At 54.1% G+C, this 23,587-nt stretch overlaps 2 protein-coding genes across 13 annotated transcripts in view; one reads left to right on the top strand and one right to left on the bottom strand.

Annotated features, from left to right (window-relative positions):
• The window catches only part of Card14 (caspase recruitment domain family member 14), a 28,944-nt gene extending 17,485 nt beyond the window's left edge, over window positions 1-11,459 (top strand). For 7 of the 12 annotated variants that reach the window (XM_032912226.1, XM_032912224.1, XM_032912225.1 and 4 more), the window contains 9 exons: window positions 3,943-4,069; window positions 4,322-4,559; window positions 4,950-5,013; window positions 5,291-5,359; window positions 5,672-5,783; window positions 6,956-7,129; window positions 9,154-9,275; window positions 10,013-10,128; window positions 10,574-11,459. In XM_032912226.1, coding sequence (XP_032768117.1) covers window positions 3,943-4,069; window positions 4,322-4,559; window positions 4,950-5,013; window positions 5,291-5,359; window positions 5,672-5,783; window positions 6,956-7,129; window positions 9,154-9,275; window positions 10,013-10,128; window positions 10,574-10,778 — 1,227 coding nt within the window. In that variant the 3' untranslated portion in view covers window positions 10,779-11,459. Of the gene's footprint in view, window positions 1-3,942; window positions 4,070-4,321; window positions 4,560-4,949; window positions 5,033-5,290; window positions 5,360-5,671; window positions 5,784-5,872; window positions 5,925-6,955; window positions 7,130-9,153; window positions 9,276-10,012; window positions 10,129-10,573 lie in introns of those variants that run through there. The other 5 variants (XM_032912231.1, XM_032912230.1, XR_004389030.1 and 2 more) reach the window with 4 other exon arrangements.
• Window positions 11,460-11,981: 522 nt separating this feature from the next.
• Window positions 11,982-23,164, bottom strand: Sgsh (N-sulfoglucosamine sulfohydrolase). The gene is made up of 8 exons (XM_032912235.1): window positions 23,034-23,164; window positions 18,701-18,861; window positions 17,384-17,489; window positions 16,866-17,016; window positions 16,425-16,581; window positions 15,621-15,702; window positions 13,826-14,029; window positions 11,982-13,090 (listed from the first exon to the last, which is right to left on the bottom strand). The coding sequence occupies exons 1-8, from the start codon at window positions 23,119-23,121 to the stop codon at window positions 12,531-12,533; spliced, it is 1,509 nt and encodes a 502-aa protein (XP_032768126.1). The 5' UTR covers window positions 23,122-23,164; the 3' UTR covers window positions 11,982-12,530.
• Window positions 23,165-23,587: the final 423 nt, after the last annotated feature.

The raw sequence follows: 23,587 nt of genomic DNA, 5'->3' as shown, positions 1-23,587 counted from the left end.
AGTGATCTGGTAATGAGACACACCCCATCCCTGACCAGACTTCATAGCCATCCTGATGGCTTCGGCTGTATGGTTTGTTTACTCCAATGACCTTATTGTCATTCTGTCTATGTTCAGGAGAGAACGTAGGCATGACATAAAATTCGTTGCCTGAACTATTTTTATGCTCATATCTGGATAGCACACGAATATACACATAAACATAAAACAAAAATTATTCTTATTAAGTGAATGCATGTGTGTGGCCCAACAGCCTGATTTCCTTCAACTGTGTATGTGTGTGCGTGCATGTGTGCATGCATGTGTGGTGTGCACTTGTGAGCGTGGCTGCACAGATGTATGGCGGTGCACACATGTGGATATCAAGGGCAACTTCGGTTTCCTGTTCTCTCCTTCCACCTTGCCTCGAGGCGGGCTCTCTCTTCCGAAAGACGTTTATTTAGTTGGGTGTGTTGGTGTGCACCCTTAATCACAGCCCTTAAAAGGCAAAAGCAGGGGCTGGAGAGATGGCTTAGTGGTTAAGAGCACTGACTGCTCTTCCAGAGGTTCTGAGTTCAAATCCCAGCAACCACATGGTGGCTCACAGCCATCTGTAATGAGATCTGATGCCCTCTTCTGGTGTGTCTGAAAACAGCTACAGTGTACTTCTATATAAGAAATAAATCTTAAAAAAAAAAAAGGCAAAGGCAGGTGGGTCGCTGTAAAAAACTGAGACTCTTGTCTCAAACGAACACATTTATTTATTTACTTACTTATTTGTCTGCGTGTCATGGAACACGCATGGAGGTTAAAGGACAGCTTGTCGGAATTGGTTCTATCCTCCCTCCATGTGGGTCCTGGGGATTGAACTGAGGTCCTCAGCCTTTGGGGGTGAGCGCCTTCACCCACTGAACCATGGGGCTGAACCTGGGGCTTTCTCTTCCTCTCCCTCCTCCTCCTCTCTGTCTTCTTCCTCCTCCTCTCCCTCCTCCTTTCTGTCTTCCTCCTCCTCTCCCTCCTTTCTGTCTTCCTCCTCCTCTCCCTCCTCCTTTCTGTCTTCTTCCTCCTCCTCTCCCTCCTCCTTTCTGTCTTCTTCCTCTTCCTCTCCCTCCTCCTTTCTGTCTTCTTCCTCCTCCTCTCCCTCCTCCTTTCTGTCTTCTTCCTCTTCCTCTCCCTCCTCCTTTCTGTCTTCTTCCTCCTCCTCTCCCTCCTCCTCTCTGTCTTCTTCCTCCTCCTCTCCCTCCTCCTCTCTGTCTTCTTTCTCCTCCTCCTCCCCCTCCTCCTCCCCTCTGTCTTCTTTCTCCTCCTCTGCCTTCTTAGGGTTTTGCATGTTTGATGTTTCTTTTATTTTTGTCTTTTTTGTTCCTTTTGTTTGTTTATTTTATTTTGTTTGAGACTGAGGTCTCTCTGCATAGCCCTGGCTGTCCTAGAACTCACTCTATAGATCAGGCTGTCCCCATGTGTTGGGACTAAAGGTGTGAGCCACTACTCCTGGCTGTCCTATCTTATTTCTGCCTCTTGCACACCCACTCTCTGGTGAGTTTCTGAGCTCTGGGTCACTCCCCTTTCCCGCCTCACACCTCCATGTAAAAGGAGATTACAGACACACAGTAGGGCATCCAGCGGTTCCCTGGGTTCTGAGGGTTGCCTGTGCAGCAAATGTCTTTACCCAACGAGTGTCTCCCCAGCCCCAGAAGCAGAATTGTTCAACGTCAAAACTTTTAAATGATTTTTTATTTTAAAATTTTTTATTATGTGTATGGGTGTTTTGCTGACATGCCTATGTATCGCTTGTGTGCTGATAGCCATGGAAGTCAGAAGAGGTCATTGGATGTCCTGAAACTGGAGTTACAGACAGTTATGAGCCACTGTGTGGGTGCTGGGAACTGAACCCTAGTCCTTTGGGGAGGGGCCAGTGCTGTTAAACACTGAGTCATCTCTCCAGTTTCTACCTTTATTTGTAACTGTGTGTTGTGTGTGAGAGGGGTGTGTGCAAGGGCCCTGCAGAGGCCAGAATCAGACAGCGGATCTCCCTGGAGCTGAAGTCATAGATGGTTGTGAGCTGCCATGTAAGTGCTGGGAACAGAACCTGGGTCCTCTGAAAGAGCAGCAAGTGCTTTAAGCCTTTTAGAAATATCAAGAAACTGTGCCAGACGGGTTTCACCCCATCCCTGAGGCTCACCTGCTGGCCTTAAGTGTAGAAAGGAACATGGCAGACCACCTGGACAGGGGCATTCCCTTCAGAACAGGGCGTCTACAGTGAAGCAAGAGCTCCTCATTCTTAAGAAGCCCGCATGCTCCTCATACAAGGACATCCCCCTAGCCTGCACCTCTCTACATACAGTCACTGTGAGATTACAGTCCTAAGACTGACTAGTCAGCTGAGGAGCCATTCACAACGCAGAGACCCTCTAAGGCGTTTGAGAGGCAGTCACATCATCCTGGGGCAACTCCCAGCTGACTGTCTAACATGTACCATAATACACATATACTCACACAGAAGAACGTGGCTTCTTAAACCTAGCCATGTGATGAGAGAGGCAGCAGAGAACCTGCACCTCAGGGCTTCACGGCTGGGAAGGTAAAGGCGGAGCACTGCACCTAGAGGATCAGCGATGCTGTGGGGTCCGAGTCGAACCTCTGCCAGGACTTGAATGAGACTCATGGAGGCGGTGGTCGATGTAAAAGCAAGAGGAATTTAATTCCAAAATCTTGGGGTCCTTGCACTTCAAGGGAGATGACCCCAAGCAGACTCTGATAGGGAGTTACACTTGCAAACAACTGGGGCAGAATTTGCACAATGGTAACTAGGCAGGGTACTATGCGCATTCAGTGGATCTAAACAACTTTGCGATCAGACTCAGTCTACCTTTCAAGACTTTCCCAAGGCAGGTGGGGGGTCGGTTGGAAGCCACAGGTAGCTTTCTGTGACAGTTTGGCTTGTAGTCGTTCTAGGAACTAAACCAGCTTTTTTCTTCCTTGTGCTCAGAAGTTTGTGGTGGGAATTTTCCCACTGGCCCCAGATTGGCCCCCAAACTCTGGCTTTCTCAATGCCACTCAACAATCTTGACACAGAACAGGCGGGCCCCAGACATACAGAACACTGATCTTGAATGATTCAGAATGTTCTGGAACCTTCTGAAGCCCATTTTCAACAGAGGAAAGTGGTTAGGACGAAGAGGCTATCCTCAGCAGTGGAAAGTTCAGGGGTGGGTTGATGGGCGGCTCTTCAGGCCAGGAATGTGTAGAAGCACATGTGAGCATGTTGGTGCTGTAACAACACTATCCCTACATTGTAGCTGGTCTTCGCTACTTTGTAGCTTCCCCTTTCCCCCATCTTTTATCCCCCAGGTTTCACACCATAACACTAGCTAGGAGAGAAACAAGGATAGAGAGAGGGGGAGGGGAGGGGAGGGGGAGTAGAGAGAGAGAAAGAGAGAGAGAGAGAGAGAGAGAGAGAGAGAGAGAGAGAGAGAGAGATCTGCATCTAATTTCTTTCCCTCTGTTTCTTCTTTGAGCATGTCTTAAAACAAACTACAGCCAACACTCCTGAACGACCACTGACAACCTCTCCCACCATGTCAGGGCTCTAGCCTTTATATACTCTCTGAAAAGTTTCCAGAATTCCAAACATCACACCACTGCAGAAACTATCTGCAGCTGGCAAAACCGTGCTTCTCCTAGAACACGAGGCAAATCTTAGTCAGCTGCTGCGGACAGTCTGAAGCAGCCCCACACCCCCATACCTGGGATTAAAAGGAAAACACTTTCTTCTAACATTTCTAGCATTCCAGAATTCTCATTCCACTACACACAGCTTGTGACAAGCTGATAGGCCACGATAGGGGAAGATATGTGGGTGCCTGGGGAAGGCCAAGGGGTCCTCTGAAGGCTCCCACCCCCAGCACGCCTCAGCGGCCATACTGTGTTGGTGAGAAGCCCACCTTTACTCTTTGCCCTCAGGTGGACTACAAACCTACCAAGCCATCATTAAGGGCCACTCTGGAGAATACAACGCTGGAGCAGGCTGTGGGCCTTCTCCGGAGGGTGAATGGTTCCTGCTACCTGTCTGTGAAGATCAACACTGAAGGTACAAACACCGCCCCACACTTGCTCAGCTCTCGGTCTCCTCCTGGGACCCTGCTGTACCCCAGAACCCAGGCCTACTAAGGCAGTCCGGCCAGGCTCTCCCTGAATTCCTCAGATTCCAAAGAACCGGAAACTTCCCTCCATCCCACAGGGTGGCTTCCATGACTTTTCCCTCCCACCTCCACATTCTGGAATCTTCCCTGTGTAAGTTCAGAGTCCTGGGTCATCAGCCACTGACTTCTCCTTTTATCAGGTTATAAGAACCTCATCCAGGACCTAGATGCCAAAGTGGTAACGTCCGGGGATTCGTTCTACATCCGGGTCAACATGGCCATGCAGAGGAGAGGGGAGGGAGAGTTGCATGCTCACTGCAATGATATTCTGCATGTCACCGACACCATGTTCCAAGGCCGCAGTTGCTGGCATGCCCATCATGTGAACCCCTACACCATGAAAGACATGGAGCCCGGCACCATCCCTAACTATTCACAGTGAGTAGCTGCTGGCTGGCTCTGTACCACCCCACAGATGTCCCAAGGATAATACCTGCCTCCCGCCCTGGGAGGAAGCAGAGAGACCTTCCAGAATCTTCCCTATCCTATAGCAGAGTGTCTGCCCAAGAAGAAAGAGTGGAGGAAAGGTTTTACTTGAATGCATGGGGTCTGCTGGTGGTAGGTGCCTCTGTTATACACCCTGGCTGCCCATCAGCCCCCACTGGGACCAGTGTAGGACAATTAAATTCGCATGTCCTGGCCTGGGGCCTGGGAGATATTTTCAAGGCTAGAGTCTATAAGCCCCAGGGTGGAGTACTCCTGCTCCCTGCCTCTCTTGTCCTTGAGACAGCTCAGGCTGTCAGAGCCTCTCTTCCTCCATTTGCTCAGGGCTCAGCAGCAGCTCCTGGCCCTCATCCAGGACATGACTCAACGGTGCACAGTCGCCCGCAAGGTGAAGCTCTGGCAGAAGGGTATGGTCTCCCTGGGGTGGGCCGGAAGGGAGCGGGGTCCTGTGGAAGGGAGGAGTGTGGACCACTGAGCGGAGCAGGGCAGCATCTGGACCCTGTGTTCCCCCACAACGCCCCCGCGGCCAAGGGCCCTTGGAATTGGCCACGTGAACACACCAGGCCCAATTTTAGAGACAAACACCCCAACCCCCACCCCACCCCCCGCTCTTCCTCACTTTCCCAGTCTCCTGTCACCAACTACCTGTTCTTGTTTCCTCTGAGGTCGGGCACCTTGTTCTCTTGGGACACAGAACACCTTTCACTCTGAGCACCCATCTGTCCCTGAGCAAGGTGCTATGATATTCCCTGCCCCGAGCACAGCAATGCTAAGTCGGGAGAGGGCCTGCTCTTCTCTCTGCCTTTTGCGCCCTACCCTTCCCTGCAGAGTCCTATTGCCTGAGGCCCCTCCCCTGCCTCTCACCCCTGGTGTGGGGCCTGGGAAGCCCGGTTGCTCCGTGGCATAGCCGGATCGTTCGTTCGGAGGCTGTTCTGGATTTGCTTAGGTGGCAGGGTGCTGAAGTAGGGAGGGGTTGTAAGGCTCCAAACCCAGTGCCGATGGCCGAGCCTCCTCTCTTCCCTGTCTCCCTGTTCCTCCCGTGACAGCCTCCCGGAGGACCACAGAAGTTAGTGCGGATTGTCAGCGTCGACAAAGCGGCCGTCAGTCCTCTGACTTCATCCTTTGACCAAGGCCAGGAGGATTCTGGCAAGGAGGAAGGTGAGGCCTGGCCTGTTGGCATAGGGGTCATGTGGGCATTGGGGGGGTCAGTTCTGGACAGTACCATCAAGGTGGTGTCTCTCACTCAGGCCAGAGGCTGGTGTTTGTCTGTATAGATGTCTTGCCCGCGTGCATGTAAGTATGTATGTACACTAAGTGCATGCAGTGCCCCTGGAGGCCAGCAGAGGGCATCAGATCCCTGAACCCAGGTTTCTGTGAAAGGGCAGCCAGTGCTCTTAACAGCTAAACCATCTCTCCAACGTCCCGAACCCCAGCCCCAAGCTGTGTTTTACGGTTATAGTGAATATCTACACACCTTCTCAACAGCAGCTGAGCAACACGTTTGATATCTCCTAAATGGCCATGCCTCGCTCTGAGGCCTGACCCAGTGAAACTATACAAAAGCTACGAGTCCACAGATGTGCACAGGAACAGTAAAACCTACCAAACGCCCAGCGTTCTGTAAGGAAGGTCACTAGGTGATCCGTGTACACACGCAGTCACGCTAGAGGTCTGACTGGGGTAGGCCCCGCGGGTAAAAACTGCAGAATGAAGTTGATCAGAAGCGAATCTGGTAGTAGAGAAATAATTAATTTCCTTTAAGACAGTTTCAGTGTGTGATCTAAGGTGGGTACTGGGGCTAAAGAGATGGCTCTGCTGTTAAGAACACTTACTGCCCTTGTAGAGGGCCCAGGGTTGGCGACAACATCCAAATTAGACAGCTTACAACCACCTGTAACTCCAGTTCCAGTGTCCAATGCTGTCTCCTAGGCTCTGCAAACATTGGTGCACGCACACACACACAAGCGCAAAAACATGTAAAATATTTTAGAAAATAAGGTTGATATGGAAAACAGGAGTAACCCAAATAACCCAGGGCCCAGGAGGGAGGAGACTGAGGACCCTGATGCCTGAGGGGCAGGGCTGAACAGAAGGTGAGGATGAGGAGAGGGAGGGTGGGGGCGAAAGGCAGGGCCCCTTACACCTTCAGGAAGAACCAGGCTCCTCCGGTCCTCAGAGGCTCGTCCTGAAGAGCTGTGAGCTCTGGAGCAGCTGAGCCAGCACACACAGTCAGCAGCATTGAAGCTGAGAATGTCCCCCGTCCGGCTCTCCGGGGGAGAGAGGGGTCAGGGACACAGATGGGAGGTGTTCATAACCTCTGTCCTCAACAGGTGGTCCCAGCGTGTGCTTCTGGCCAGAAAACTGCTTTACCCTGGCACCTTACACTCTGGTGCACCCCCATAGGCCTGCGTGGCCCCGGCCTGTGCTGTTCGTGCCCAGAGTAATTGGGAAGATCCTGGGCAAAAAGCTGTGTCTCCTCCAAGGTTTTAAGCAGTGTTCAGCAGGTATGTGCTTCCCCGTCGAGTGAGTGGCCAGAGCAGGTGACCCTAAATTCAGAGATACCGTGTCTTACTTAGGGTCTGATTGCTGTGAACAGACACCATGACCGATGTAAGTTTTATAAAGAACAACATTTAACTGGGGCTGGCTTACAGGTTCAGAGGTTCAGTCCATTATCATAAAGGCGGGAGCATGGCAGTATCCAGGCAGGCATGGTGCAGGAGGAGCTCAGTTCTACAACTTCACCAGGAGGAAGCCAGGAACGGATTAATTATCCCCAGGCAGCGAGGAGGAGTGTCTCCAAGCCCCGCTCCAGTGACACACTTCCTCCAATAAGGCCACACCTTCTAACAGTGCCACTCCCTGGGCCAGGCATAAGCAAACCACCACACACTATAACAAAGGGCCACAACCTGGAACACTGACCTGTCTCGTGGTTCCTGGGATTTCTGACCTCAGGGCCTCAGCAGGGCCCTGCTCTCTGGGGGCTGCTAACTGTGGGTCCTTCCTGGTTCTTTCAGTCCCTTAGGCATGCGGGAAGTCCCCACTCCCGTCTTGGCGTTGGTCATCGCTGCCCTTTTCCTTCTGTGTCTTTGTCTACACATGGCCTTCTTAGGGTCTATTGTAACCCAGTGTTGCCTCACACAGAGGCCCTCTTTCCATAGAAAGTCCATTCTGGGTTCTTACGGGCACGAGAGAGGTGGGTCACTACCCCTCCCTCCAACACAGGCACGTTGAAAACAGATGTAGTTAGCAGGGTAGCATGGCTCGAGGGCTCTGTCCATCAGCCATAGGCAGCTTCCCTTTATTTACTTAGAGGTTTTTGAGACAGGGTTTCTCTGTGTGGCCCTGGCTGTCCTAGAACTCACTCTGTAGACCAGGCCAGCCTTGAACTCAGAGATCCGACATGGAGGCTTCATGAAAGTGCTCTCTGATCCCCAGGCCCATGGGCTCGGGAAAGGCTGACAGGGCTAGGTTACCTGCCCTGTGGGCTGTGAGAGTTCATCCTAGAGAGAAAGAAACAGGTACCACCCATGAGGCTGCTCTGATGAGCACCTTTCTTGGCCAGCATCCATGGGAAAGTGGAAGAAACTGAGTCCAGGAGCCAATGCATTCTTCTAGAATTGGCCGCCTGGGTTCAGTTGGGCAAACCAGTGGGGTAAAGCTATACAGACTGTGGGGCTCCACACTTACTCAGACAGAGAGGGGGACACATACATGAAGGGCCAGCTGACAGGGGGCAGAAGGATGACAGGTGGTAGCTGGAGATGGCGAGGTGGTCCGGCTGGCCAGTGGGTGCATACAAAGGCACAAGGGAACCCAGAACACTGGGCTTGAGCCAAGGAGAGCGGAGGCCACATGTCCAGTTTCATAAAAGCCTAAGTCTTTACGGGGAGGGAGGGTTCACTGCTGCGTGTGATCCCCAGCAGAGTGCGAGACAGGAGGCCAGGCCAGGGTTGGGGATGCGCTCACTGGAACTTGGGGGCCCTGGGTTCCCCTCAATGCTGCAGTGATGGTGGGGGAGGGGATATGTACAGCTGGGGTGCCTTGATAGCTAGGAGGAAGACAGGGTCCTTCTGACCAAGATGGGGCATAAGAGCCTGCTCAAGAGGGCTCCAGAATGGTTCTCAACCTCGGCACCAGGACACCTGTGGCTGACATTCTCTATTGGGTAGCTGTCCTGAGCACTGGAGGATGTTTGGCGGGGCCCACACACACACACACACACACACACACACACACACACACACACACACACACACACACAGAGAGAGAGAGAGAGAGAGAGAGAGAGAGAGAGAGAGAGAGAGAGAGAGAGAGATGCCCAAAACACTACCCAGAGTCCACACATTGCCATGCCCCAGGGTGGGTGTGCCAGAGGACTTGTGGTCAAAGGTGGTATAAGACTCTATGTGACCACCATGGGAAGCTTCTCCTGGATGTGGCGGGAGACCTCCAGTATGGAATGCTCAGCTTGGCTTCCTCAGGATCCCCAATGTATGACCACCTCATCTAATGTCACTATCAGAGTACTTGAGCCAGGAGGAGTATGTCACCTGGAGTCAGAGAGGGGACATCATCCAGGAGGGAGAGTCAATAGGTGACCACCACTGTGTCACCCGGCATGCCGTGCAGTCCCTCATGAATACGGTAAGGGGAGGGTCTAGAGGCTACTCTGGGGGTGGCAGCTCCTGCCCAGGGTTGGGGAGTCACTTGTGGGGCCCTAGACACCCAGCTTCATTCTCTGTAGGAGGGACGCAGAAAGATCCAAGCCTGTTCCTACCATCTGGGATCCATGTGATGATGCTGGACCGCCCTTAGGTGGGCCTTTGGGCCTCAGTTCCCTTAACTTGGGACGTTTGATAGATCTTTGTTAATAAATGAAATGAATCGAGACATTAAGTCTCACATTTTACAGCTCTCAGTAAACTGTTGAGTTTCACACTTCCATAAGGAGTAGGAAGGACAACACACACCCACACACACACACACACATACACACATACACACACACGTGCACACACAAGAACACAGGACTCATACTTGCACACACCCACATGCACTCGTACACACAGGAACATGGGTGCGCACATGTGCACACACACACACACACACACACACACACACACACACACACACGCCAACAGTTGGTCTGATTCGTAAGGTTTGCACTCTATGCAAAATCTGCCTCAATGCCAAAGGCTTGCAAATCCCGATTTCCTCAGGGACAAACCAAATGGTTTCCCTTTGAGATCTACAGCAGGCCCTGCCACGCAGCCTCTATTCAGGTCTCTCCACACAGCCCTGTGCTCTGCTGCAGACTCCTCTCACTTCCTCCCAGACCCGAGGCCCAGGGGCTTAACTTGCTTCTCTATTCCCTTCTAAAGAGCACCCACGCCCTGCTGGATGTCCGGCTGGACAGCGTCCGAGTCTTACACAGGATGGACATATTTCCCATCATCATCCACGTTTCTGTCAATGAGAAGACGGCAAAGAAACTCAGGTAGTTGCTCAGTCATAGGAGCTGGGCAGCGGGTGCTTGCGCTCTGGAAAAGCTTGTCGCGTGCCCCGGGAACACACTAAAGTTCTCTAAGTTCCACCCCAGTCACGTCCTTGCAACCTCGGGCCAGAGGTCCAGCTTGCTCTCCCTCAGGGGTGAACCTGTCCCCTGTCCCGGCCACACTAAAGGGGCACATGTGCCTGCGGCTCATGAAGCCTAGTCCCATTCCATCGCTTGTCTGGCTGGGACAAACATCCGCTGCCTGTATCCTCTGGGAAGTGAATGCTGCTTGCAGCCAAGTCCTACCTTCATGAGCTTCCCTGGATAGGACCCCCATGTTCACACCCAAGGTTCTGGCCTGGATGCCTACAGTGCTCCATACTAAAGCCAACTGTGTACTTCCTGCCTACCTTGCTGTCCTCGGGCTGAACATCTCTCTGCTTTGCAGGAAAGGCCTGCATCGGCTTGGCAGCTCAGAGGAGCAGTTCCTGGAGGTGGCCCGGCAGGAAGAGGGGGAACTGGACAGAGTGCCCTGTCTGTACAGCAGCCTGGCCCCCGACAGCTGGAGTGATCTGGACAGCCTGCTCAACTGTGTGCGTCTGGCCATTGCGGATGAGCAGAAGAAGGTGGTGTGGACAGAGGGCCCCTGCTGAAGCCCACACCTGGCCTGGGACTGTGGGGACCTCCATGTGTCTCTTAATGCCGTCAGCAAACAGCCCTACTTCCTTCTCTGGTCAGGGTCTGGCCTCAGGTGCTCACAGAAATCAAGGCGAAAATGATGAAGCACCTTCCCACAGCACGGCCTGGGCTGATGGAGGACCGGAGAATATTCGGCCATGTGGGGGTGCTTCCTGAGACCTGCTCAGAGCCAGCACCCCAACCTCCTGTGGTAACAGGACCAGGTCGTGGGTCTGTCCCTCTTTTTATGTTTCCGATGTCAAGTGAACCCTGGAGGGTCACTGGAGCAATCCTCCCCGCCCAGGGTGGGGCACTGACTGGAGCGCTGTGGGCGTGACTGACTCAGCTACCACAGACACCAGCAAAGGAAGCGGCTGTAGTGGACAGACTTGAGTGGCTCTTTGATTCACCAGGTTGCTTTGGTCCATATCCTGGAGCCAAGTGACCAACCCTTTGTGAGCAAAGAACTCATTCTTGAACTGACATTATCCCCTGGTCCTTCTCGGGATGTATCACGCCACACTTGGGTGAAGCCCCCACCCAGCCATAAACTGAGTCAGTTGACAGACAGGGTGTTTGTGTCTCGGTGCCAGAGACCCAGTGTGTTCCTACGATGTTCTGTGAACGATTATACTGTTGTAAAAAGGTTTTCCCAATGCTGGGGCCCATGACTCTCATTCCCTCCCAAGATGGGGTTGATAGAAGGGAGGAGGGAACAGGCCTCTCTTTCTAGATTTCTAGGCTGTGCCTCTGTCCCTTGGCAAGTGAAAGAAGGAAAAAGCTGGGGCCAGGTGCTTAGTGTCACTCAGGGAGAGAGGGGAGGGGACAGAGACACAGAGACAGACAGGAACAGAGAAGACAGACAGACAGAAAGCACTGTCACACCCTGTCCTCCTCAGCCACCCTCAGAAAACACAAACTGAGGGCTGGAGAGATGGCTCAGCGGTTAAGAGCACCCGACTGCTCTTCCAGAGGTCATGAGTTCAATTCCCAGCAACCACATGGTGGCTCACAGCCATCTGTAAAGAGATCCGATGCCCTCTTCTGGTGTATCTGAAGACAGCTACAGTGTACTTAAATATAATAAATAAATAAAAAAAAAAATAATAAAAATAAAAAAAAAAAAAGAAAGAAAACACAAACTGAGACCAGATAGACCATAGGACCAACTCGCCACCTCTGAGTACCAGCATGAATCCTGGCTAAGCGTGTACTTCAAAGGGGGAACGGGGCAGGCGGGGGGCAGGCAGCGGCAAAGCAAGCTCAAGGCCTACTGAATGCTCCCTCCAGGCCAAGTTGGTTGAAGTAGTTAGTGCGGTCTGCCCACTGCTCATGTGGCACTCAGAAACCTGGCATCCTCTTAGGGCGAGGGGCTTAAAAACATCCGCAGGTTTCCGGAAGCAGAGGGCTTCAAGCCCCAGACCCTGCCCCTTCTGTCTGTAGCTCTCAAAACTCACCTATCAAAACGTGGGGTTCTGCCATGCCCACATTCCCCTACAACTCCTGAACCAGGACAGGCAGACATGAGGACAGCAGTGTCCTTGGAACGGCAGCAACTTGGGAGTGCATGCTTGAGTGTCCTCCACAGGAGGCGGGAGTGACATCCCATATGGTGGAGGGGCCTGCTCGGAGGGGTGTGTAGAGGGAGCAGCCGCTGGCACTGCCTCCACTGCTCTGGAAGTCTCTCCCTTCGTGTCTAGGTGGGCTGGCAGGTGCCCCGGGCACCGTCAGAGCTCATTGTGAAGAGGTCGGCACTGAGGCGTGAGCTTTTCCTCCAGGACCCCATCAGGGGCGCACACCCAGGGGTCATGCGTCTCCCACTGCCACTTGACGAGCTGAGCTTTCAGCACCTCCAGCACCTGAGCGAAGTCTGGCTCAGCGGCCAGGTTCCGTGTCTCCCGAGGGTCCCGGCTGACGTCATAGAGTTCCCAGCGTTCCCTGTAGTAGTAATGGCGGAGATTCTTGTACCAGCCCGTGGGCTGGCCTGCCGCGGTGCGGTTCAGGAGGTCCTGGAAGGTCGGCGAGACGTAGAAATCTTGGTCGATGGGAAACGGCATCTTGAAGCTGAGGTTGTGAATGAGGCGGAAGTTCCGGTGGTACACGGAGCGCATGGGGTAGGACATGGTGACCTCGTGGTGGCTCTGGCTGCTGAAGACAGTGGCCCAAGGGGGCTCCGCCTCCAGCGCCGGCAGGAGGGAACGGCCTGTGAGCTGGATCGTCTTTGAGCCGAAGATGGCATAGCTGGGGTATGGAATGGAGAACCAGTCCAGGATGGTGGGGGTGAGGTCTGGAAAAGAACAGCGTCTTAGCAGGGGGTCCTGGGGGGACACGGAGCCCTTAGGAAGGGCTGGATCTGAGTCTCTCTGGAAATCTCATGGGTACCCATAGGATCAGGTCGCCTCTGGCCTGTGAGGCTGATAACGTGTCTGTCACCAGAGGCCCTGGCTTGCTGATATCTAGGGACCTTCTAAAGTCCTGTGGACCAGAGGAACCCTGGGTAGGCTTATTCAATCACTCTGGGTTGGTCACAAGGTTCCCTCACTCATGGGTTAGGGCCACATGGAGAAGTGGGTCCCGGGGTGGAGGGAGCCTATCTCATAACCACTGAGAAGAACACAGGGGAGGTTTCCGAGCTGGTTTAACTCAGCCCCTCCCTTTCTCACACCTGCAGGCATGTTTTTGCATTTGTGGTGTGGGGCTAGATAACTAGGCTCTCAGAGCTGAGTCATGAGAGGCTCCGGATCCTGAGAAAAGGGGAAATGGTTCTCAAGTCTCTCTCTTGGTAATCCACAGCCCACTGGTACCACCCGGGACCCCACCAGACACTCTGGGGGTTGTGACGTGACAGGAACAGACCTCCCGGGTGACCCTGATTCTCACCATGTAATAGAGGAGGCTGTCTTGTGCCTACCTAGGTTGGGGAGCACTCCAGGACCTAACCCACGGAAGTCCCCCTGGACTTCACTTCTCCCCTCCCACCAGACAGACAGACAGACAGACAGACAGACAGACAGAGACAGACCTAGAAGGCTCACGTAGGCGTCGCTGACTTGGCCCCAGCGTTGTGGGTGCTCTGGGGAGGACACCAACAGTGGCTCAGCTGTACCAGGCCAGTACAGGTTGGTCCTGCCACTGGGGAAGGGGATCCCGTTGTCGGATGTGAAGATGATGAGGGTGTCATTCAGCACACCGGCACCTCGAAGCTCCTGGAGCACCAGTCCTATCCCTGAGGAGGAGGGGGAAGGCTCAGAGGCGCATGTGTCCACTCACCCCTGGGCTCTACTGGCCCTCAGACACTTCTTCCACCTTTCCTGCAAGCCCACCCTCCAGCCCAAACCACGTAGCTCCTGTACTTGAGCAGGTCACATGGCTTCCAGGACCTGTCATCCCTTAGAACTGCTCCTACACGGGGCAGCTGCTACTGCCCTGAGCTGGCTTCTATGTTTTAGATTCTCGTGTCTGTCCCACGAGCAAGGAGAGACAGCTTGGGTAGGAGCCTGAGATAGATAGAAGGTCAGGGACCTTCTAGTAGCAGGAAAATTAGGAATTCAGGGACAGCCTGGGCTATCAAGGGAGTTCCAGGCTAGCCTGGTCTATAACAAGATCCTGTTTCCAAAAGTCAAAATAAGTTTTAATTTAGAAGAGACCGCACCAGGCAGACAGACCAGCAGTTAAAGTGCTTGCCACGCAAGAGTCAGGATCACAGTCTGGACCCCAGAACCCCACATAATTGCCAGGTGGGTGAGAGCTTGCCTGGAATTTCAGCCAGGGAAGGCAGAAATGGGATCCCCAGAGTAAGCTGGCTCCCAAGACCAGCAACATCAGCAAGCTCTGGGTTTGACTGAGACTCAGTCTCAGTAAATGAGCTAAAAAAGAGACAGGATGATTTCCAACATCAGCCTCAGGCCCCCACATGCACACACACATTTGTAGGCCCACATACATGTAAAAACATGTGCATATATTTGTACACCCATACACGTGTGAAAACATGTACACACATTTGTACACCCATACATGTGTGAAAGCATGTATACACATTTGTATACCCATGTATACACATGTGAAAGCAGGCACACACATTTGTACACCCATACACATACAAAAACATGCATGTACACATTCCTACACACATACACATATGAAAATATGCACACACATTTGTACACCTATACATGTATGAAAGCATGCACACACATGCACATAGGCACATGAAAAACAAAGAAAAATTTTAATAAATAAAATGTAAAGCTGCCCTTCCAGAGGTCCTGAGTTCAAATCCCAGCAACCACATGGTGGCTCACAACCATCTGTAATGTCATTCCAGGGTGTCTGTTGTCCTTTCTGGCCTCTGTGGGTACTGCATGCATGTGATGCACTTACATACATGCAGGCACAGCACCCACAGAAACAAATTTATTATGAAGAAGGAGAAGGAGAAACAACTCTTGGGAGGCAGAGGCAGGCAGGTTTCTGTGAGTCTGAGGCCAGCCTGGTCTACAGAGGGGATTCCAGGAAAGCCAGGGCTTTAGAAAAACCCCAACCCAAAAAAAAAAAAAAAAAAAAAGATAATAAAGTAAAAGCAAATTTAATTTAAAAATTAAAAACAAAAACCAAAAAACAGGGCTACAGACAAAAGGGTCTCGACACAGCTAAGCAGTAACATGAAGGGACAGTGAGGGTCCAGCCCCAGAAACTGCCTCACCTTCAACACCAACCCTGGCTCACACTGCGTTGCTTCCGGGACCCCACCTGTATCAAGTCCATCACAAGTCCCTGACCTGTGCTGAGGGACAGCCTTGGTCACTGGAACTCACCTTGATCCATCCGCCCAATGGTGGTGTACTGAGCGGCTAGGTCAGCTCGGGCTGCCGGCGTGTCTGGGACAAAGTAGGGCACCTGAAGACAAAGGCGGAGCAAAACATCTCAGAGTGGGGATGGAGGGGTAGGATAGGTGTAGAGGGGGCCATGGATGACACCAGCCATTTCTGACTAGGTAGGAGGACCACGTGCACGCGCACACACACACATACACATACACACACACATACACACACACATACACACACAGAGAAACACAGAGACACACACATACATACACATACACATATACACATACACACACACATACACACACAGAAACACAGAGACACACACATACATACACACACACACATGCACATATATACACACATACACTCAGAGACACACACATACACACAGAGACACACACATACACACACACACACACACAAACATACACACTTGAACAGACTGGTTAAAACAGAGATACACACATACACACACACATACACACACAGAGAAACACACATACACACACATACACACATACACACACACACACACACACACACACACACACGTGAACAGACTGGTTAAAACAGCTTTACTCTGTGCACGTGCAGTGCTTCATCTCCGGGGTCCAGGGCTCTCTCTGCAGCCAGCACACAGGAACCTGGGGCCCACTAAGTCTCCTCATACACATTATACTACATCCTGGAGGCAGCGGCTGCAAGCTCTAAGGAGGTCAGGGCCCAGGGCCCTGGGTTTAGAGGAGGATGGGTTGCATGCCTTGGAGACGTTGCAAGGGACCCTCCTACCATCACATCCTGAGGATCATAGATCTGGGGTGTCCAGTCTGGAATGCGCCCCATGCCACTCTCCCCGTTGCCGAACTTCTCACAGAAGGCTCCGTACTGGGGCTGGGAGTGCCCACAGCGGTGGGGGTCATGGAAGGCCACATAGAGGAAGAAGGGCCTGAATGTGGGGGAGGGGAATCAGTGTGGGGATCAAGGCCAGGCCCCTATCTTGACCATGAGGGCCTCAATTCTTAGGTAGGCACACTTTGGCATGGCTTACGCCAATTGGCACTCTGTCTCCCTCACTGCCTCAGTTTCCCCCTTTCCCCTCTTCTTCTGGGTATGTAGAATGTTTTCCTCTGCCCTTGCCACAGCCAACTGTGGACCCTGGGATGACAGCCTAAGTCTACTGTGGAGAGTTCTGGCTATCACTGAGGGTTACCAGGGTAGAACCCTCCTTACCTGTCATCCCGAGTCTGCAGAAATTTCCGGACGAGTTGCTTAATTCTAGTGATGTTCCGCCCCACCTGCAGCACTGAGCTGTTCTCCTCTGTGAATGCGAAGTCAAAGGGATACACCGTCTCCGGGCCCACATGCTTCTTCCCGATGATGCCTGAGGGTGGACAAGAGAAGAGGTCTGTCATGTCGAGTCCACTCTGCCCCATTATCCTGCCTAAGTGTGGCTGCCGTGTGTGCACAGTTTGGAGACTTTGGCCTGGTTCTTGGGACGAGTGCCCTGGGAGGACCACGTGAGCTGAGGGTGACTCAGAGCCCTGGACCTCCCTCTCTAAGAGGCTAGGAAGGGTCACAAAGTGGCCTTACGCCTGTATCCCGTCCTCAGGCCCACACCTCTCCTGTGTGCACACTGGCCTGGCTGAGCAGCAGGTCACATAGGTTGAGAGTGACTCAGGCCTCCAGCTTTGGCTGGGAGGGGTCAGAGAGGGACCACACACCGGTGCTGTACCCTGCCGGTAGCTCACCTGTATGTACTCCGGCCTGGCTGAGCAGCAGCGGTAGGCTCTGTACCTTGTCGAAAGAGTTGAAGTGGTGTACATCCTGGTGCAGCCCGTACATGCCGTTCTGATGCTGTTGATGAAAATGCCATGCAGAAAGGTGGGCTCCGACACCCCAGAGCTCATCCCAGGACCCTTGTGGATGCTGGCCTAGGGGAACTCCACCCTGTCCTCCCTCCTGTGACAGGGGACACCAGCGGGAGGGGGAAAGGAACCAGCGAGGGCCTGCACCAGCTGCACAGTGAGGTTGAGGCAAGCCTGGCCCTAGGTCCTGTCTTGATAAAGGTTGGGGGCTGGGCAAGACAGTTCACGTGGCAAAGAACTAAGCTTGAGGGTGACCTGAATGTCATCCCTGACACCCACATGGTGTGGGGAGAGGACCGGTTCCCAAAAGCTGTCTCTGACGTCCAGAGATTCACCGTGATGTGCATGGTGTCTTCCCCCTCACCCGCTCCCGCAATGTAGGTTTTAAAATGTAAAACCATCATACAGGGTCTCTGTATAGCCCTAGCTGTCCTGGAACTCACTCTGTAGACCAGGCTGGCTGTGAACTCAAGAGATCCATGTGGCTCTGCCTCCCAAGTGCTGGGATTAAAGGCGTTTGTAACAGAGATCTTGAAAAAGATTTAGTAAATCCTGACGTGAGCCACAGAGATGCTAGGCTCGGTGTCACATCCTGTGACAAAAGCGGAAGAGCGGTGATCCCACCTTCAAGAGAGCCCTAGAGTCATCAGATTCAGGAACAACAGAGCGGGGTCTGGCAGGAATCGGGGGGGGGGGGTGTTTAATGAAGACGGGGTTCAGTTAAAGCAGGTCCTAGAGGCGGATGGAGGAACGGCTGCAGTCACGTGGGCGTATTTCACACCACTGACTATGCACTGAAAAGCTGTTAAGATGGCAAATTTTATGTTTACCATAACAACAGAAAAAGGAAGTGCCCCAGCCTCCACGGGGGTCTGATCACAGGGCTGGACAGGAGGTGTGCAGACTTGCCCAACACCCACAATGACCTAACTGTGCCCACATCTCAGATGAGAACTCTAAGGCATTGAGAGGTATGTGTTCACCCTTGTCCACAGAGCAGCAGGGCCAGCTGAGCTGAGGGGTGGTGAGGCAGAGCCCTGGCTGCCCCTGAGACCTCTGGGCAGTACCTGCCCCTACGGATGCAAGGGAAATCAGGAAGCTCCTCCCGGGAGAGAGGAGGGTTTCCCAGCGGCAGAGGCCGGGCCTAGAGTTACCACCACCTATCCACTCCGCCCCCTTCATCCCACTAGCCACTCTCACCTGGGGCAGGCCTGTGAGGAGGCTGGCACGGCTGGGGGAACAGCTGCTGACAGATGTGAAGGCATTACGGAAGATAAGGCTGTGGCGGGCCAGGGCATCCAGGTGAGGGGTGTTGATGGCGGTGTTGTTGTACACACCGCTCTCGAAACCTCCATCATCCGCTGAGGAAGACAAGGCAGAGAGCACGTTGGCTGGGGTCAGGAGGGACAGTGTGGGGACTCAGGATACTGCTGCAAAGGCTGGTCCCTGTGACGCTCAGGAGTTGGACCAGACGCTCCCAGAAGGTAGGACACGTGAGGGGGTATGATGCCAGGCACGACGATGATACAGGAGTTTGTGAGCAAGCAGGGAACACACAGGTAGGCAAGCTCCCTGGGTGGATGTGTTAGTGGAGAGAGAAGACACCATGGTTTGCAGGGGACCCAAACAGGAAACTCAGGTGAGGATGTTAACAGGTAGACTAGTGTGGGAAGCACACACCACAACATATCTGGCGTCCATGCAGATGTGTTAGTGGGTAGTGGCTGGATGTAAACTGGGTCTCCCAGGCTCTGCAGACACCTCACAAGGTGACAGCCAGTCAGGAGAGACATGCCCAGGACACAGCTGAGGTGTGGTGTGTGTGTGTGTGTGTGTGTGTGTGTGTGTGTGTGTGTGTGTGTGTGTGTGTGTGTGTGGTGTATACACCACATTTCTGCTTCTCTTAGAAACAGACCTCTTCCCTGAAGGCTACAGCCTTGCAGATTGTCTATTTCTGACCATCGAGCCTACAGGAGGCACCGGAAGTGCAGAGGGATGACTTGCAGCGCCCAAAGCCATGCAGGAGTACCCCAGAACTAACTGGTGGGAACCCAGGAGCAACATGTCGGCCACTTGCTTCAGACAGTGATTCCTGAACAAAGGTCATGCCCAGCCTCCAGTCCTCACCATCATGCACCCTGCTGGAATACGTGGGCAAGAACCAATGACAGATGAGCAGGCGGGAGGACAGGCGGGAGGACAGGTGGGAGGGCAGACAGGAGGACAGATGAGAGGACAGGCGGGAGGACAGATGGGAGGACAGGCAGGAGGACAGATGGAAGGACAGGCAGGAGGGCAGGCAGGAAGACAGATGGGAGGACAGGCAGGAGGAGAGGTGGGAGGACAGACAGAAGGACAGGCTGGAGGACAGATGGAAGGACAGGCGGGAGGGCAGATGGGAGGGCAGGCAGGAAGACAGATGGGAGGACAGACAGGAGGACAGATGGGAGGGCAGGCAGGAAGACAGGTGGGAGGACAGGCGGGAGGACAGACAGAAGGACAGGCAGGAAGACAGATGGGAGGACAGGCAGGAGGACAGACAGGAAGACAGATGGGAGGACAGGCGGGAGGACAGACAGAAGGACAGGCAGGAAGACAGATGGGAGGACAGGCAGGAGGAGAGGTGGGAGGACAGACAGAAGGACAGGCTGGAGGACAGACAGGAGGACAGGTGGCAGGACAGATGGGAGGACAGACAGGAAGGTGGGCAGGACAGACAGAAGGACAGGCTGGAGGACAGACAGGAGGATAGATGGAAGGACAGGTGGGAGGACAGACAGGAGGAGAGGTGGGAGGACAGACAGGAGGACAGGAAGGACAAATGGGAGGACAGGTAGGAGGACTGATGGGAAGACAGGAGGGAGGACAGATGGAAAGACAGGTGGAAGGACAGGTGGAAGGACAAGCAGGAGGACAGGCAGGAGGACAGATGGGAGGACAGACAGGAGGACAGGTGGGAGGGCAGACAGAAGGACAGGCAGGAGGACAGACGGGAGGACAGGCTGGAGGACAGATGGGAAGACAGGCGGGAGGACAGACGGAAGGACAGGCTGGAGGGCAGGCAGGAGGACAGGCAGGAGGACAGACAGGAGGACAGATGAGAGGACAGATGGAAGGACAGACTGGAGGACAGGTGGAAAGACAGGCAGGACAGGCAGGAGGCCAGGCGAGAGGGCAGGAGGGAGGACAGACGGGAAGACAGGCAGGAGGACAGACGGGAGGACAGACAGAAGGACAGGCTGGAGGACAGACGGGAGGACAGGCGGGAGGACAGTGGGAGGACAGGCTGGAGGACAGACGGGAGGACAGGCTGGAGGGCAGGCAGGAGGACAGGCAGGAGGACAGATGAGAGGACAGATGGGAAGACAGGCAGGACAGACAGAAGGACAGATGGGAGGACAGGCGGGAGGACTGGCAGGAAGACAGGCGAGAGGGCAAGCGGGAGGACAGATGGAAGGACAGGCAGGAGGACAGATGGGAGGACAGGCAGGAGGGCAGGCAGGAGGACAGGTGGGAGACAGGCAGGAGGACAGACGGAAGGACAGGTGGGAGGACAGGCAGGAGGACAGGTGGGAGGACAGACAGAAGGACAGGCAGGAGGACAGACGGAGGACAGGCTGGAGGACAGGCAGGAGGACAGACAGGAGGACAGATGGAAGGACAGACAGGACAGATGGGAAGACAGGCAGGACAGATGGGAGGACAGATGGGAGGACAGGCTGGAGGACAGACGGGAGAACAGGTGGGAGGACAGACGGGAGGACAGGCAAGACAGACGGGAGGACAGGCTGGAGGACAGACGGGAGAACAGGTGGGAGGACAGACGGGAAGACAGGCAAGACAGACGGGAGGACTGATGGGAAGACAGGGGGAAGGACAGGTGGAAGGACAGGCTGGAGGGCAGGCAAGAGGACAGACAGGACAGATGGGAAGACAGGCAGGACAGATGGGAGGACAGATGGGAGGACAGACGAGAGGACAGATGGGAGGACAGGCTGGAGGGCAGGCAAGAGGACAGACAGGATGACAGATGGAAGGACAGACAGGACAGATGGGAAGACAGGCAGGACTGATGGGAGGACAGATGGGAGGACAGGCAGGACAGATGGGAGGACAGATGGGAGGACAGGCTGGAGGACAGACAGTAGGACAGACAGGACAGACACGAGGACAGGCGGGAGGACAGACGGGAGGACAGGCAGGAGGACAGACGAGAGGACAGATGGGAGTACAGATGGGAGGACAGGCTGGAGGACAGACAGGACAGATGTGAGGACAGGCTGGAGGACAGATGGGAGGACAGAGAGGAGGACAGGCAGGGGCGGTTGTGTTCAATGTGCCTTCTGCTGCACGCTAGGATGGAATGCTGCTTTCTGCACACAGAAGTCTCAGCTCCTGCCTCTGACCCTGTCACGGACTGAATTGAGTCCTTCCAAAATTCCTGCTGTCACTATTTGATTCCACAGTCTTCAACAGTTAAACTAGGGTGGGGTCCAACTGGACAGGACTGTGGCGTTTCTCTGTCAGGTTAGGAAAGGAGACAGTTGCTGTCAACAAGCCAGGAAGGCCACCTCAGAAGCAGACAGAGGAGCTGGCTCTCTGAACCCAGTCTCTCGATATAATGGAATCAATCGATAGAAATACATTTGTTTGTTAACAACCTGGCCTGTAGTGTTGAGTGCGTGTGTGTGAGTGTGTGAGTGTGTGAGTGCATGGCCTCTGGGTATTGAACCTATGTCCTCTGGAAGGGCCCCAAGTCCTGCTAACCACTGAGCCACCTCTCCAGCCCCAAGCCTGTCAGGTTTTTGTTGTGATGGCCGTAGAAGCTGAGACAGGACGGAAGTTCCATACAGACAGGACTGCGGGAGATTCCAGCACCAATCCTATCTGGTGGATGTTCACTACTGTCCTCAGGGAGATGGGGGTAGTGCTGCTAAGACAGCACTATTTGTGTTACCATTAACCAACGGGCCTGCCCAGACACCACAAAATTTATCAGAAAGAGTGGGCCTGGCCCAGGGCCAGACCTCAGAAGGCCTGGGGTGTCACAAGCCAGGCACTGATCACCCAAACAGGAAGTCTCATGAATGCTGGAGGAACTTGGTGGTTTCTAAGAGGGGCTGAGGGAATTTGCATGGGCAAACTGTGCTGTACTGTACTTTTGGGTCAGGAGGTAAAAGAGCTGACCAGGTCATTCTGTAAAACCTTGGGGACTCCAGCTCCATTCTCCTTTCTGGAATCTTCTCAGAGATCTATGAAGCCCCTAGCTCTGCAAAGCCACCCAGTATGAGTAGCTGGGGCCCACGGAGTCTCCCTGGTAGCTCTGACTACATTTTTGGGGGTGCTGAGCCAGACTGGGGAGGACAGAAGCAGGAGGACCAGATGCATTTAGAGTCACTAGGAAGAGACCCACAACAGAGGCTCTGCAAGGAACTGGCACGCAGGGGTCAGTACGGGCTAGTGGCGGGGAAGAGCGGAGTGGCCACTTCTGGGGGCAGCAGCAGGTGGCCGTGCCAGGGACGGCGGCACTCACCAACTATCAGCAGCACGTTGCGCGAGTGCGCGCCGCAGAGTCCCAGGACCAACAGCACTAAGCAGCAGGCCACTGCCGGGCGGTGCATGGCGGCGCGGATCAGGGAGAGCGGTTCCGGCTCGGCCCCTCCACACGGTCACGTGCACGGCAGGCTCCGCCCATGTACTGCCCACTCTGTTCCTGAGATTCCTGCGGACTCAGCTACGGCCACTTCGGAGGACCCCGAGCCTCGGCGTTCGGTGGGTGAGTCTGGGTCCGTGTAATGGAGAGAGGGAGTGCGTGGCAGCGTGGGCTGGGGTCATCAGGAACTGTGGACGCAGGGCCAGCGCTAAGTCCCCGGGGGAGCCCTACTCCGGAGACCCCCCCATTGGAGTCCGGGCCGCTCTCAGCCTTCCTCCAGGCTCTCTTGTGTTCCCCACCAGGACCTCAGTCCCCGCCCCTCACCTCGGATCACTGAATCCCCCGCTAGCAGCGGAGTGGGGGTGGGGAGGAGTGGATTTTGTCCAAAGTGTCACTTCAAGGGCTGGAGCGTATGGACCAGTAACGGGGAGTCA

Source organism: Rattus rattus, chromosome 9, assembly GCF_011064425.1.
Source record: "Rattus rattus isolate New Zealand chromosome 9, Rrattus_CSIRO_v1, whole genome shotgun sequence".
NCBI lineage: Eukaryota > Metazoa > Chordata > Mammalia > Rodentia > Muridae > Rattus > Rattus rattus.
The sequence above is the reverse complement of the archived record's forward strand: the minus strand, read 5'-3'. Positions and strand labels throughout refer to the sequence as shown.